This window comes from Macrobrachium nipponense, chromosome 11, assembly GCF_015104395.2.
Source record: "Macrobrachium nipponense isolate FS-2020 chromosome 11, ASM1510439v2, whole genome shotgun sequence".
Lineage (NCBI taxonomy): Eukaryota > Metazoa > Arthropoda > Malacostraca > Decapoda > Palaemonidae > Macrobrachium > Macrobrachium nipponense.
In genome coordinates, this window is record NC_061087.1 from 96,933,613 (window position 1) to 96,949,862 (window position 16,250).

General features: G+C 45.2%; 1 protein-coding gene across 2 annotated transcripts in view; it reads left to right on the top strand.

Moving 5' to 3' along the window:
• The first annotated feature begins 929 nt into the window (after nt 1-929).
• The window catches only part of LOC135207703 (myosin-2 heavy chain-like), a 271,723-nt gene continuing 256,402 nt past the window's right edge, over nt 930-16,250 (top strand). The window contains exons 1-2 of one of the 2 annotated variants that reach the window (XM_064239548.1): nt 930-1,010; nt 13,022-13,081. In XM_064239548.1, the coding sequence (XP_064095618.1) occupies nt 954-1,010; nt 13,022-13,081 (117 nt within the window). In that variant the 5' untranslated portion in view covers nt 930-953. The remainder of the gene's footprint in view (nt 1,011-13,021; nt 13,082-16,250) is intronic. The other variant, XM_064239539.1, reaches the window with a different exon arrangement.

The window sequence follows — 16,250 nt, forward strand, 5'->3', positions numbered from 1 at the left end:
GAGGAGAGAAGAGAGGTAGAGGAAGGGGACGAGAGAGAGCGAGAGAGAGAGGAGATAGAGAGAGAGAGTGAGAGAGAGAAAGAGGAGAGAGAGAGAGAGAGAGAGAGAGTTCATGTTATCAAATCGACGAAAGGCGCATAAGAATCACAAGGTCACCTTAGGCAAAATTTCCATCTATTTGACAGAATACTCTGTATACCTCTAAGCGTAAAATAACCTTTCTTTGTCTTTCCTCACGCGCATACATGTAGGGCGTCACTTTCATGCGCTCTGTTTATTGACTGATGTCAATTTTGACAAGCTTCTCATTCATATCAAATGCAAAAGAATGTCGATTTTGCAAACAGCTACCTCAACAACTATGATTGATAGAAATTCAAAATGAATAAGCGATATTTATTGGCACTCTCCCAACCAAGTCCGTCTGCGCAACAATGGTTAGCAGATTACTTAAGATAACCCCAAATTTAGTGATTTCCCCACACACTACCGTGCCATTCATCATTCGCAAAACATAAAAGGGCATTTCACCTACAAGACATGAAACGAAGAGCCAGAAAATAAGAATGTGGAAACATGACCATCTTAACTATGCATTTTCGAGATTTTACATTTTTATATGTTTCTTTTGTTGTTAGGGCAACTAAATAGTAAATTATCCGAGTTTAACACATTTCCTCGCTATGCTCCATAATAAGCATCAGTTAATTTTGTAATTCTGCTTTGGGTAAGTCTATCTTATTCAAATTTCCCACAAATTCAATCATAACATAATAACAAAACTAATTATTGTAATGCAAAAACATAAACTATCCCTAGAATCTCCTGAAATTTCCCTAGAAAATGAATTCGAGGAGGAATTCCCCTAGAAAGTCAAGAAATTCCCCCCACGGAGGACAATAGCTGGCGTTTCTTCCCCAGATTCATCCTACTCTGTGTTTACAAATACAGTAATGGCGGCAAACGAAGTCATAGAGCTGGATTCTGGCTCATCCGACGATGAATATAAGGTATGAATTGATGAATTGACCGACCGGTCATTCGAGCATCTTGTAAGGAAAGGGATTCGATCGTTAGTGCAATAGGGCTATGCTCTTCAGTTATTGTTAGGCCAAAGAAAGGCCGGTGAACAGTGTCGTGCTCAGACCCCCCTTGCTTAGTCTGGTAGCCCAATCTCAGCGGTAATACGTCACGTACGCAAACGTTTTATTCTGTTCTAACGAGATTCACGTTGATTTTAGTTAGCCTAGGCTTTTTAATGAATCGCAACGTACGGAGGTTTATTCACGGGACAAATATTGGTCTGTGTTTGACCATGCGGGCTACCTTCATACGTAGGTTAGGCTACGTGACGATTAGCTATCCAGGTTAGGCATCGGCCCTACCACTTTCGAAATGACGTAATTTTATGTCGGTAAAGTTATATTACCTCGGATTACAACCGAATTAAAGTTAAAATCAGAACTAAAGGCTACGAATATCTCTGTACCCGGTTATTTAAGATTTGAGCATGTTTCAGACCGATCATGTCAATGAGTCTTCCTACCTACCTAAGGGGTGGTAGCCTAGTAGCCTAGGGTAGGGAGATGTGGGTAGTAGGTAGTGCAGGCATGACAAATCTGCCCATGATAACAGGCCGAGCATAACTTTTCTCTGAGCAGCTTCCCCCGGCTTATCCGCACCTTACCTTCCCTAAGCTACCTAACTTAGGTTGCCGTATTGTGACGATGCGGGGGACCCCTACCCCTCTTGGATGTCCAAATAACATTGGATATCAGAAACAGATTGGTGGGACTAAATTTCTAGGTAGAACTAGGGAACAGCTGTGCATGGGGTAGGGTAAATTATCGAATGGCTGGCCTCTACCGTAGCGGGACCACCTTCCCCAAAAAGTAATTTAACAAGTCTGGTGACCCAGGGTAGACATTAGTCAAGAGCCAGCGTCCATCGAAGCAACACCACGAGACCTCTACTGTACCCTCGAAGTAAGTTTTTTTCTCCCAAGTCATAGGTAAATCAAGGCCGTAATTTCCGATTTTTGGGAAGGTGCCTGCCAGGTGGCCATTTGTTATTTTACCATAGCCTATTACCTAGGAAATTGATTTTTTGGTAAAACTACAGTAGCCAGTTGTGTGGCCTGATTTCGGCCAGTCACTAACTGGGAGAGGTTCCTCATGTTATAAATTGACCATATGTTTTCTATAGGGTAAAAAACCGCATGGTACAGGGGTGGACCATGTACGATCAATGTGTACAACCCCAAGAAAAGTACATTATAACGCGTCCTGACACCGGAGTAGAGGTCTTTAGCTCCGTTTCTCACCAACAACAAGTTGCATCTGATGCCCATCTCCGATGTCAGGACGCGTTATAGCTAATGTACTTTTCTTGGGGTTGTACACATTGATCGTACATGGTCCACCCCTGTACCATGCAGTTTTTTACCCTAATAGGTTTCCATAACCAATCCCATTTTGAATTCAGGGCTTGGCTTCTGTGCATGCACAGAACCATTCCAGGGTGGCCATCATAACAACAATATGTCTGTTCTCTCTCCCTGTGTTTTACCCCACCCAAAAACCCCTGTTCTGATAGGGTCCCTGATGGAGATGTGAGGTTGATAACTGACCAACAGTAAACAACACCACCTCCTTTATCAGCAACACAGAGTACTATGTATAGTAAAAATCGATTTCCAAAGTAATAAACTGTGCCGAGCTGTTCCGTAGTTTACCAGTTTTCGTTCAGACGTGTTCTGGCACTGGCTACGACCTAACAAAAACAACCTTAACCTAACCTTACTTAGTGTCGTGCCCTTACGAAGCCAAAACTTAATCTTCCTAACCTAACCTTCCTAACCTTAATTAGCTTTGGGTAAAACCAGGGAACATCTCCGAATGATTTATTACCTTGGCAATTTATTTTTGCTATAGTGTTGCTGATGAAGGAGATGGCATTGTTTATTGTTGGTCAGTTATAATGATTAAGCTCACATCTTTATCGGGGGTCCTTTGGGAAAGGGAGTTTTTGGGTGGGGTAAAGCACACGGTGAGATTACGGACGTGTTGTGATAATGGGCACCCTGGAATGGTTCCATGCACACAAGGTATATGGGAGCCATATGTTCAAGAAGGGATTGGCTAATGAAACCTATTTTGAAAGGAACTGTACTAACCTAACTTATCCTAACCTAGTATGCTGTGTTACTTTGCCAGGGGTTTCTGCCCCCTAGACCGCCTGGTGAAGGAAACTTCACATTTCACCAAAACCTCCCCTATATCAATAGCAATCCAAGATGATCAGCATCAGTAACATATCAGTTCTGAGGTTAATAAGCTACAGTTTACTGACAAAAAATAACAGTAAATTCTTTATAAGTAACCAAAATACACTTATAGGAAAAATCAATTTCCAAGGTAATGCCCCATGCGGAGCTGTTCCCTAGCTCTACCTAGCTTTGCCTCCATGGACCCCACCCACAAGTAACACACTTACCTATATCGATTGGATGGACTGGACTAGGCTACCCCTTTGTGGTAGCTAGTAGGTTAAGATCCTTGAGTTTTGTCATACTAATTTTCCTGAACAAATGAACTGCTTACTATATTGAGAATTGTCTTTTAGCCTTCTTGACATGTTTAGGGCATGATCATGAAGTGCTAGAAGCGGATTGTTTTGTTTTTAGTTGCGACAGTGAAATGTGTTTGATGGCTGTAGGGATGGTGAACAGGATTAATTATTTCAAGAAATTGCAGAATTTTATGTAAAACACCTTTCCTATAATACAGTTTCTGAACGTTACAGAGTTTCTACAGCAACAAATTTGTTACATATTGTAACAGTTAACAAACATTCACATAATGTGCTTCCACCTAAGAAGATGGAAGGGCAAAGAATGGCTGCATCTGGATCAGGAGTGGGAGTACAGTAAGTCCTCGGGTTACGCTGGTCTCGACTTACGATGTTTCGTGGTTACGAACGCGCCCCCATAAAAATATAAAAAATAATATTTTGCGTCGTTCCGTCTTACGCGGTTTAGCGTCGTAAGCAACGTAAACAAACGCGAACTAGTTCCGGGCGCACGGCGGAAGAATACGCTTTGTGGGGGAGAGGACGGCGTCGCTTCGCTACGCTCATTCCTCGCCCATACGCCATTTTGGTTGTTTACACTGCCTCTCTCTCCCTCGTGTTGTATCGTTTTTGTAACTTTTTGCTCTTTGTTATGGCTCCCAAGCGCAAGGCGGACTCTTCTGATGGTAGTGCATCGAAGAAAAGAAAGGCCATCACCATGGAAATTAAAGTGGACATTATAAAGCGATCTGAGAAGGGAGAAACGCCAACAAACATTGGCCGCTCGCTTGGCCTTAGCCGTTCGACCGTTGCTACCATTATCAAAGATAAAGAGCGCATCGTTGAACATGTGAAAGGATCTGCTCCTATGAAAGCGACAGTGATAACTAAGCAGCGTAGTGGTCTAATAATTGAATCACCTGCCTCAGCATCTCCAGCAACTTCTGGAGGTTCTTTTTCTCTTCACTAACCTCCCCCAGTCTCTCCAGCACCGCAGCTTCCTCTCCAGTGTGCAAGCCAATCAAACTAATAAAGGTAAGGAATTGTTCTCTCGTTGTTATTGATAGGTATTTACATTAAATCATGTGGTATTTTTCAATGTTCCGACTTACGCTGAAAATCGTGTTACGACGCATCGTAAGAACGGATCAACATCGTAACTCGAGGACCCCCTGTATATGAACCATATCATTTTGATTTGTTCTGATTGGTTAGATTTGAAAAAATCAGTTAGCCTAGTGTGTGACTTAGGCAAACTTGGAACATGAATGACCAGGTTTGAAATATGTACCTGTGATCTGAATTTGGGGTGGTCGGGGCGACATATGACGGTCACCTTAAGAACTATACCTGAAAGCAGTGCTCCGTGACACGCTTCATGTCAACAGGGTACTAAGAAATGTTACTTTTCAGGTAAAAAATTGTTGATCGGCGAGTTGACAGAAATGAACCAGTTATGTTACTTTTTGTGTGGTTTAGTGTACATAGAGTAACTTTTATTCAGTGGAAGTTTTTGCTAGGAGGCACAATTACCAGTGCCCACCCCTGCCTCCCTACTCTGCTTAGTTCCCCTACTCTAGTCTGGCTGCGAAGGGTTATGACTTTCTTATAATCAGCGGTGTTGACACGGTACCCATCATGCGGAAGGTGATAGTATTTAATCCTAATCCAAATAGTTTAGCTATTTGTTGTTTGCTTACAAGTGACTTCGTTTTTAAGTTGATGTTGTCTCCAAACCAACGAATTACCTGCGCGCGCGAAAGGTATTTCAGGGTGAGAGGCGACATCAACTTTTAGCCTCTCCCGGTAGTGTAGTAGGTAAAAGCTTCACTGACGTTCCTGGATTTGGAAGGATCCTGGGTTCGCGCCCCGATCCAGGCAAGTCTATTATCGAGAAAAAATTCCCCTTCGGTTAAGCATATATGAAAATATATTAATTCCGAGGTAGAGCGAATTAGATATTAAAGGACATTGTAGCTCGATATATGTATATGAATCACGGAAAAGTGATATGACTTATACAGGTTATATGCATACAGTCAACCCCTGCCTTTTCCGCGGTTCTAGATTTGTGGAGTTTTCTATGGAAAAGACATTATTTGCAGAAAATTCGCCTATTCGCAGCATTTTTCACTGAGAAATATTCAATAATACTGTATTTTCATATAATTTTCACTAAACTCACTTTTTGTGACAAAACTAATAAAACTTAGGTACAGTTGTGCCTCAGGTTATGAAATTACGTAATCTGTTCCGAAGCGGCCTTTGTAACCTGATTTTTTCGTATCTAGAACTATGTTTTACGTGTAAATTGCCTAATTTGTTCCAAGCCCTACAAAAACACCACAGTAAATTTTATAATAAAGATAAATTGACCAATAAACAATGAAATACAACAATTTGGACCATTCAATACCTAACCTAACCATTACTGTACCGGTAAATAAAGTGTATTAGTGTACAGGGTAAAAGAAATATTGTTCGGACATGTACGTACATATGTAGTAAAATGTGGAACTTTATCTTTCGAGTGAGGCGATGTCCAAAAGTGGAGGCAGAGGAGGAAAAACGGCAGAAAACATGAACATTTAACTTTACGAAACACATTAAAAAATGGCAGAAAAACATTAACACTAAACTTCGTCTCCATAGAAAGCATCCTCTTCTTTCTGTGAACTTCAGCAACATTTTTGGGACCTGTGGCTAATAACGTAAGTACGTAATTAAGTTCACACACAACTTAAAGTAGAACGAAAGTGAAATCACTAACACGAATTTACGTTAACGAACGAAATCTTCGTAAATGAATGAATTCCGTGTGTGTACGGTAACGCTGCTGAAACAAAATGGTCAAGGAACTCCCTTACGTAGATGCATGATGGGATAGATGCTGACCAATAGGAGAGCAGGATCTTACGGCAGTAACTAGGATCAGGAACCAATGGGAGAGCAGGAGGATGGTGGCGAGTACTGAGTTGGCGGTGTGCGAGTTTTAAAATTGTTCTCGGCGGCTCGGGCGAATCTCGGACTTTACAGTACACCCTTTCGCGACCTGAATTATTTCCATACACAGAAGCAAAAAAATCTTCGTCTTTGCCTTAGTAACCTGGATTTTTCGTATGTAAGGACTTTCATATGTAGGGGTATGACTGTATAATCATATATGGTTCTTCTTTTTTTAACTATCAAAATAGGCAGTTCTAAGCATTTTAGAGGGGTTTTAAGTATTTGCAGATTTTAGCTGTTTGCTGGGGTTTCTTACACATCCCCACGAATACCAGGGGTCGACTGTATATTATATTTTTATGACCCAGTCATTTAACTCAGCCATAACCGGGGAAATGACAAATGCACTTAAAAAAAAAAAAAAGGCCATATCTACCAGATTATCACCCTTTGTCCTGAAAATGTTGACTCTTGGTTTACATTCTTCCCCATATGTTAAGAATTTATACTTTGGGGGGGGGGGGGGGTGGGGGGGCGGGGGGGGGGCAATAGGTTCCTTGCACAGAATGTAAATTACTCTATGCCCTCAGTTGTGAACTGTATCATGATGGTGACCATAGTGTATTGCCCCCAATTGCCCCATTAACAGGCAGTGAGGATTGTTTTTATGCCCATTCCTAGCTATGGTTCATCCATGGCACACCCTATGCTTACTGCTTTTTCTAAATCCAGTCAGTCACATTCGATTTTGATTGACATGATTCCTAGAGCCAAGCTCCAACCCAGATTCAGGCATTCTCTCTTGTTTGAACTGCCACAGTGGAAGGACACAACTCTGGTGTATAGTGGGAATTCCCACCACGGAAGATTTCAGTTCTTATTTAAGATCTATTGTTTTCCCATGTATATGAATTTAACAAAATGCAAGGTGAATTTATGAATTATTATTTGGGATAAATTTTACCTACTTGTAAAGTTAGCTTACATCTCCGCGCTGATTAGGTGAGGAGATATAAGTTAACTTTAAACAGTAGGTAAGTATCCAAATAATAAATTTAATTATGAAAATTTATATTTGTTCCAACGCCGTATACTTACCCCGAACTACTATAGGAGAATCCTGGATGTCAATCCATTACTGACCAGAAAAAACTGGTTATTCCCTCCTGATCCCCCAGCCAGGTATGCCCCAGGGTCGAAGCTCACGACCTCTGACCTGCAGTCCTTTCCTGGTCACTGTAGCGTTTACACGCTCCAGCTCGTCGTCCGTTTACCGGTCTGTTTCCTTTGTCTTCCTTGTGTGTTAGTGTGTGTGCCGCGTGTGTGTAGTTTTTGGTGTTTCTTATGGAAGCTTCATCACAATGGCGTTGTCCAGGTCCGGAGGGCAGGGCCTGTGGGTCTTTCCTTTCGCCTTTTTAAGATAGATCCCCACACTTTGTGTAGTAAGTGTCGGGGTCACCCTTGTTCGAGAGAAGATACATGTGGTGAGTGCGTCGTGTGGTCAGTTCATCAATGGGATCTGGCCGCTACCAAACGCAAAAAGAAGGCTTCATCGGAGGATCCTGGGAGTAGGAGCACGAGCCGTGGCCCGGGAGGCCCTTCGCTGTCACCTGCTCCCTCTCAGGGTTTGCCGGAAGGCTTTCAGGAGTGTTCCCCCGTCCCCTCCCAGTGAGGGGACCTAGGTGAGTCCGTTGCTGGGTCTCCGCAAATGGCAGGACCCGAGGAGTCTGTTATGAGAGGGGTTCAGGCAGACAGTTCTTCGTTTTTACAGGAGTGCTGGACGCGTAGTGGCATGCAGGGCGCATCTTCCATGGAAGTGTTGGTTGCAGTGCTACGCACCGCCAAGAGCTCACCTCCAGCCACAGAGTACGCCGCTCGTTCCCCCCGGGGTCCCCGTGGGACTCTCCCCCTCTTCCTCCGCGCTTCCAGCCACCTCCTCAGAAGGGGGGGGGGGATCGTTCTTCGGGTGTCCCCCCCGGCCACTGGTCGGGCACTCCCCGTACGCCGGTTAGGTCCTCCCTAAGTGAGGAGTCGGTCCCGTTGTGGGGCCCCTCCTTTCCCCCCACCGGGTCGGAGGCTCGAGCTGGCAGGGAGTGCTCCCAGGGGGTGTCCCTCCCTGGTCGCTCTTGCTCCGATCACCCCGCCCGCTCTTCCCGCCCACCCCAGGACAGGAGTTGCCACAGAAGAGACAGGAGGAGAGGCGGATCTTCGTAAAGGGAGATCGTTGTCGGGCGGTTCCGCATACCGGTATTCGCGGAGACGCTACTGGTCCAGGAGGAGATACTACAGGAGGAGTTGAGGACGTTCGTTCTCCTTCTCCCCGGATCGTAGGTCCAGATCTCGTCATCGTAGCCGGGACTGCAGGAGTCGGAGTAGGAGCTACCATCGCCGGGACGTCTCGCTACATAGATATCGCTCGCGGACCTCCCGGTCCCCGTGATCAGTTCCCGAACACGCTGCTCTTGCGAGGTCCCCTGAGTGGTGAGCCTCCCCCCTCCCAAGGATGTCCCCGTGTCGGTTCCGGTGGCCCCTGCGGCACTGGTCCCTGCCAACCGGGCTCCATCCGGCTCAACTCCTCCGCTCCCTCCAGTCACGCAGGAGGAGCGGAGTACGCCGCTCCAGGCCCCCACCCCCTGTGGGGCTCCCCCTTCGTCAGGGAAGTGGGCCATGACGGCCCCTCCAGGGTTGGGGGAGGGCCCTTCGTCCTCGGGGTGCCTAAGTTACCAGTAGAGGGTGCCAGTTCAGTCCAGCAATCCTCTCCTCCCCCATCCTTGCATCCGGTGGTGGGGCCGTCCGCAGCAAGAGAAGACCTAGAGGAGGATGCCCTTGTGCTTAGCAGTCTGCAGAACTCCCTGGAGGTCCAAGGGGCCATGGACGAGGGAGCAACATCCCGTAAGGTCCTCGGGATTGTCCGGGCGCAAAACGGTTTAGTGGAGGGTCTCGGGGCCGATCCCTGGACTGTCCAGGTCCTCAGGGATGGTTACCGAATCCCCTTCCTGGATGGGAAGCCTTCCCTGACGGAGGAACTGGACAGCGGGGCGTTCAGCCCCCCGGATCCCAGGACATGGGGAGGCTCTTCAGCTGGAAGTCCTATCTTTGTTGGAGAAGGGAGCCCTCCAACGAGCGACCACCCACTCCCCGGGGTTCTTCAGCCACCTGTTCCTGGTGGCGAAAGCGTCAGGGGGATGGAGACCAGTAATCGACCTATACATCTTCAATACGTACGTCCTTAAGACCGACTTCAAGACGGAGACCCCTCACTCTGTTCTGGCGGCCCTGAGGGAAGGGGACTACATGCTGTCTCTCGATCTCAAGGACCTGTACTTCCAGATTCCAATACACCCCTCCAGCAGGAAGTACCTCCGCATAAAGTGGGAGGGAGCCATGTACCAGTTCAGGACCCTCTGTTTCGGCCTATCCACGGCACCGCAGGTTTTCACTAGGGTATTCTCCCTTGTGTCCGCCTGGGCCCACGGGAAGGGCATACGCCTCCTGTGGTACCTGGACGATTGGCTACTCCTTTCCTCCTCAAAGGATCGATTAAAGGAGCAGAGGGACAAACTCTTGACCTTCTGCTCTCGTCTGGGAATCGTCCTGAACTGGGAGAAATCACACCTGGAACCCATCAACAGGATGGTGTACTTGGATATGGATCTGGATACAGTGTGGGCCAGGGCATTCCTGTCAGAGGATCAAATTTCCAACTTCAGAGACGTAGCGACCCCCTTCCTGACAAGCGCACCTAGACCAGCGAGAGTATGGCAGAGGCTGATAGGCCACCTCGTCTCCCTGGAGAAGTTAGTGCCCCAGGGAAGGCTGAAGATGAGGCCCGTCCAGTGGAACTTGAAGGACGGATGGACCTCAGATGGAAAGAATCCATGGGAGTTGATAGAACCCTCTCAGTCGACGGTGGAGGCCCTTCGCTGGTTGATGGATGATGGGAACCTCCAGCGGGGTGTCCTGTTGGCGGACGTCCCTCCGGAGATGCTCCTTTTCACAGACGCATCGAGTGGGGGCTGGGGAGCCCACCTACAGACAGATGATTGGGGGGGAGTGGTCGGAACGGGAGTGAGAACTCCATATCAACAACCTGGAGCTCCTGGCCATCCTCAAAGCTCTCCAAGCCTTCAAAGACAGCCTTAGAAACAAAAGAGTGGCAGTCATGTGCGACAATGCCACCGTCGTTACCTACTTCAAAAAGCAGGAGGGTCTAAGATCGCGACCCCTGTGCGATCTGGCGGTGACCTTTCTGGAGTGAGTGGAGAATGCCGGGATCTCTCTGTCGGCGAGGTTCATCCCGGGGAAAAGGAATGTGATCGCTGATGGCCTCAGCAGGTGGGGGCCAGGTCCTAGGGGCGGAATGGTCCCTACACCCGACAGTTTTGAGCGAGCTGATCGGCAGGTGGGGCTCCCTCTCCATGGATTTGTTCACAACGAACTTAAACCGCAAGCTCCCAGTGTTCTGCTCCCTGGTCCCGGACCCGACAGCGGTGCGGTAAGACGCGTTTCAACACCCCTGGGATGGACTAGACCTCTATGCCTTTCCCCGCTTCGGGGTACTCTGGTAGGTCCTTAATCGCCTCCGAACCTCCAAAGAAATGGTCATGACCCTCGTTGCCCCCAGTTGGCCCGACAGGGACTGGTTCCCGGACTTCCTGGAGATGTCCATTCAAGACCCCTTGGAACTCCCCGGAGGCCAGACCTTCTAAGACAGCCCCACTTCGAGAGATTCCACGAGGGCCTGGACGCCCTCTGCCTTCATGGGTGGAGGCTATCAAGCTCCTGAAGAAGAGGGGGTTTTCACGTAAAGTGGCATCCCGAATGTTGGGATGCTTTAGGAAGTCGTCCGCAGCAGTGTACCAAGCGAAGTGGAACCTGGACCCTCTGCAGGCCCAGATCCCCCACGTCGTTGAGTTTCTTGTCTATCTGAGGGATGAAAAGGGGCTCTCCATCGCGGCCATCAAAGGAGTGAGGGCGGCCTTAAGCCAGGTCTTCTATCAGAGATAGGTAGACCTGGGGAGTTTGAAGGACATCCCCCTACTCATTAGGGGATTCGAACAGACGTGCCCCCCCAGGTCCCTAGCAGTCCCTCGATGGGACGTGGCCAGAGTCCTGGACTCTCTGAAAAAGGCCCCCCTTTGAACCACTCAAGGATATTACGGACTGAGAGCTCACATTCGTAGCCAAAACCCAGAACCCGTCAGTAGTAGACGGGTGGTTCGTGGAGTTCTCCATTCCAGCCCTTCCTAAGTCCGAAGATCCCAAGGACCTGCTCCCCTGCCCAGTCAGGGCAGTGAGAAAATATCTCGATAGGACGGAAGGGCTCCGCCCCGGTATTCAAAATCTTTTTGTCTCAACCGGGCGGCAGAAGAGAGCAGTAGTGAAGAACACCATCTCCTGGTTAAGAGAGACAATCAGGAGGGCCTATGAGGGAGCGGGGCTGGTCCCCCCACAAGGCGCGAAGCTCCACGACATCAGGAGTATAGGTACCTCCTCGTCGTTCTCCAAGAATGTGGCCATCGCCCAAATCCTGAGGGCGGGGGTGTGGAAGCGTCAGTCCACCTTGACAGCCCATTACCTCAAGGATTATACAAGGAGGTCCCTTGATGCCTTTGAGATAGGGCCAGTCATGGCAGGCCAACAGAGGGTCTAGCCTAGCCTAGGGGGGTTGTACGTCGTTGTATGTGTGTGTGTATTCGTGGTATCCCCATTCTCTATAACCTACCCTACTCCTTCCCCCCCCCTCCCCCTTCCACACTGGGCCTTCGGCACGTAATCGGCAGAATTCCTCAAATCTTCAGGTGAGTTTATGGGAGGAATATTCGACTTACATACCTTTGTTTTACACTCATGAGTTATTCCCTCCGTTGCCCACCAGTCGGAATTCATCCAGACGGAAAGGGGACCCCTACCTCCGCCCTAATTGGGCAGAGCGGGTCTCCCTCCCCCTTCTGGCCTGAAGGGGGGTGACCTCTTCCTGGTAAGGACTCTTCCTCCCCAGATACTCCCACCTCCTAAGGATTAGGTCTCCTATATTAGTTCCGGGTAAGTATACAGCGTTGGAACAAATCACAAATTTTAAGTAATTTTATTTTTCCTAGCTATACTTACCCCAAACTACGAAATTTTTACGCCCTCCCATCCGTCCCCGCGTATCTGAGGGCAGGAGCTCTAGGGGCGTGGAAAGGACTGTAGGTTAGAGGTCGTGAGCTTCGACCCTGGGGCATACCTGGCCGGGGGGTCAGGAGGGAATAACCAGTTTTTTCTGGTCAGTACTGGATTGACATCCAGGATTCTCGTATAGTAGTTCGGGAAAAATACAAGTTACTTAAAATTTGTGATATTAGGATGTGTTGGGTGAATTTGCAGGACTGTAAAACGTAGTGTTGGAAATATGATATTTACTGTATGGTTTGTTTCATTAATTGAGTAACCGTGAAGAGGTCTTCACGGTACATTTTAACAATGTTTTAGTGTCCTTATCTGACCCACTGAAATATTTCAGGATCCACCACGCAAGCCTATTGGTTGGAACTACCAGGGCACTGCTGTGAATGCTCCTGAGGTAGGAACCTCTTATCATCTTTGCTTGTCTCTGGGACTTTATAGTTTTCATTTCTTTTATTTTAGATTATCAAGCACTTTTACAGAATATTGTTTTAGAAGACTATTGTACTGTACTGCATGGTAATTTTTTTCAAAGCACATTACAGCAACTGTCACAGTATGGCTAACATAAAAAGCTTAAATTTTCTCAGCATTCATATTGTGTGTTTTGTATTTGCTATTTTTGTCAAGGATATGACTGAACGAGGGTGAGTAGTGTACAATTAAGCAAGTTGACCTAAAAATTGTTACACGCACTGTACTGTGCAACACAAGGTAGTTATGATCTTTGAAGAAATAAGAGTTTCAAGAGGATCTCTTGAAAATAGTCAGCATTAGAATGTCTTCTTATGACGCAGGAAAGAAAATACAGAGCAGGTTGTTGAAGTGTGAAAGGTAACATTGAAGGTACTTCTGTACCATCCTAGTTGTTTCCTAATTTTGAGGAGTACAGTAGTGGAAAGTTGAGAGCTGATGCATGGGGTGGAGAATTTTGTTTAGAGGCTGCATAGAAGCTTTTGTATTTTTGAGAACAGATGAAGTGATTCCTTAATCAGTGAAGTAAGGAGATACCAGTACATTCCACAGTGGGCAAAGACGGGGATGTAAAAAAATATATTGGGATAGTTGTTTCATTTCCAGAACAAGAAAAGAAACTACAGGGAGAAGTTACACATTTCTCTGATACGAGTCCTCTTATTTGGTTTGTGCTGGACATCTTTTAGCTGTGAAACACTACCCTTGGCTCTGTGCCAAGGCTATTGTTATTATTATTATTGTTGTAGATGTCATTGTTGCTGTTGCTGCTGCTGTTCTTTTTCAAATTAATTTAAGGAGATCAAGTATTATAATATGTCACTAATGTGAATCGCCCAAAGGATGTGCTCCAAAATAACAATAGAAGGTTCGACTGGTGTTGAGCTAAAGAAGTTTGACAGCCAAGGAGGAAGAAACAAAAAAGAACATTTGTAAAGTAAATGGCAGAAAGCAATCTGCCTTGTCAGGCTTGAAGTTTTACTTGTCAGCTGTTAATAAACAAACAAGAACACAATATGTACTAGATGTCTTGAGTTAATTTTAGAACCAGTTATTTATTTGTATTTAAATTTTTTGTGGGTGTCATTCTACGGGCTTGATATAGCAATGGCTTGTTAGCTTATTATATGCAAGTTGGATGTTGAAAAACCTGTATCATTGATTTAGGCCAGTCATGAGAAATTCATTTATGAGTTTGAAAATTCTTTATGGAAATGATACTGATACTCTTTTAGTAGGTAGGTAGATAATCCTCCTGCTCCTCAGCAAAACTGTCTCAAAGTGTGAGGGCCTGTTATGTCACCTTGTCTGAGGCTGAGGGTTTACATACCAGAAGTCAAAGAGTATGTTTTTGTAGGAATTGCAGAAAGAATTTCTTTATGCAATCCCCTTTTCCTTGGGTTTAATTTTCTGTCACAAACTAGCTGGAGTATCTTTGAAGTGTGCACGAATTTCATATAAACTTGTAGGAATTAGGATTATGATTCCCAGCTGACTGACTTAGAGGTTCAGTTAGTACCAAATCTTGTGTGAGTAACAAATGTTGGGTTCTGTTGAACTTGAGTAATTCAGTATGGTGGCCAACCGGTGGGAGAGCTATACAGTTTTTATATTTCTAAGCCTTAGTATTACTGTATTAAGACCCATTATTATGCTTGAGACTGTGTGTAGTTTGGTGGATATGATTGCTTTTAAAAACAAAGTTCAGATTGCATACCATTCATGTTTGTTTATTCTGAGTGTTTGTGCATTGCATACTTTTAGGGAAAGAATGTGAAAAGTATGTTTTCAAGCTTATGTTCAGAGATTCAGTCATACCTTAAAATAAGCATGCACAGATAGTTTTCTGACATTATTCTGAATTCATCACCAAGCTTTTATCTTCCTGGTTTGCTTTTATTGGCTTCAAGGAATTTCAAATGTAACTACTACTACCTTCGTTAAATTGTTAAACCTTTGCTTACATTCATGATTCCTGGCACTTTGAATATGTAATTATCTATGTGTAGTATAAATAGATATACATACTGTATGGTACAGTGCTATAGTCCAAGTGTTTGCCTCTGTTGCAGTATAATCAGTAGGCAAAATTTTATTTTACGGCCTTTTGACGTTTCTTCAAATTAAACTTTTTCCTAGAATGTTATAAACTTACTGGGCTTTCCCTGTAGAGCTGACAAATGACACACGTATCATAGGCAGTGGCTTGTTCATTCAGTGCTAAAATTATGTGGACCCTGATTGACTGATCTCATCTGGAGAAAGGCACCATATCATGTTTATGATTTTTTCATGTGGTGTGATCCTGAGGCAAGCAATTGAACAACCTTTGAATTCTTTTAATACTCTCTGCTGACCAATCTATTAAAATTCTAAGGACTTTTGGTAGCATTCTCTTTTTCTGCATATGTTTCATTTTAAGCCAAAAAGTTGTGGTCAGTAAGATAACTGTAGGAAATTTCAATTCATTGAAGAAATGCACTTCAGTTAAATTTATTCCATGACTGACTTTAGAATATTTCAGGAGCCACCACGCAAGCCTATTGGCTGGAACTACCAGGGGTACTGGCCTTCTGAAAACGCGCCTAAGGTATGAATCTTTTGATTACCTTGGTTCAAGGTTTGTTTGAGTATTTCATGGACTTCTTTGTATTTTCTTTCTTTATGGGTACTATACTTTATATGGCATAATGCTTCATTGTATGTTAATTAACTCTGATAAATTTGTAAAAGGAAGTGTGATGTGATCTCGCTTATTTTGTTGGTAGAATGCCATCTTTACGTAAGCAAGCTAACGCAACATGAAAAAGTACTCTTACAGCAAATTTAAACACTTAGTAAAGAAATGCAGTTATATAGTAATTGTTAGGAATAAATTTTAGGTTTTATGTAATTTACAATCAGCAGTTATAGTATAGTAACAAGGTGCATTGTACTCTGAATACTCCTCATGTCATTTAGTGGCACTTTTTGGCAAGAAAAAGTAAATCTGATTCATTTCTTCAAAAGTAACCTACACTTTTGTTTGTGCTGTTTTAATGAACCTGATCGAATTAGTCCACGGTTACTTTTGACCTAATCCGGCATTGAAT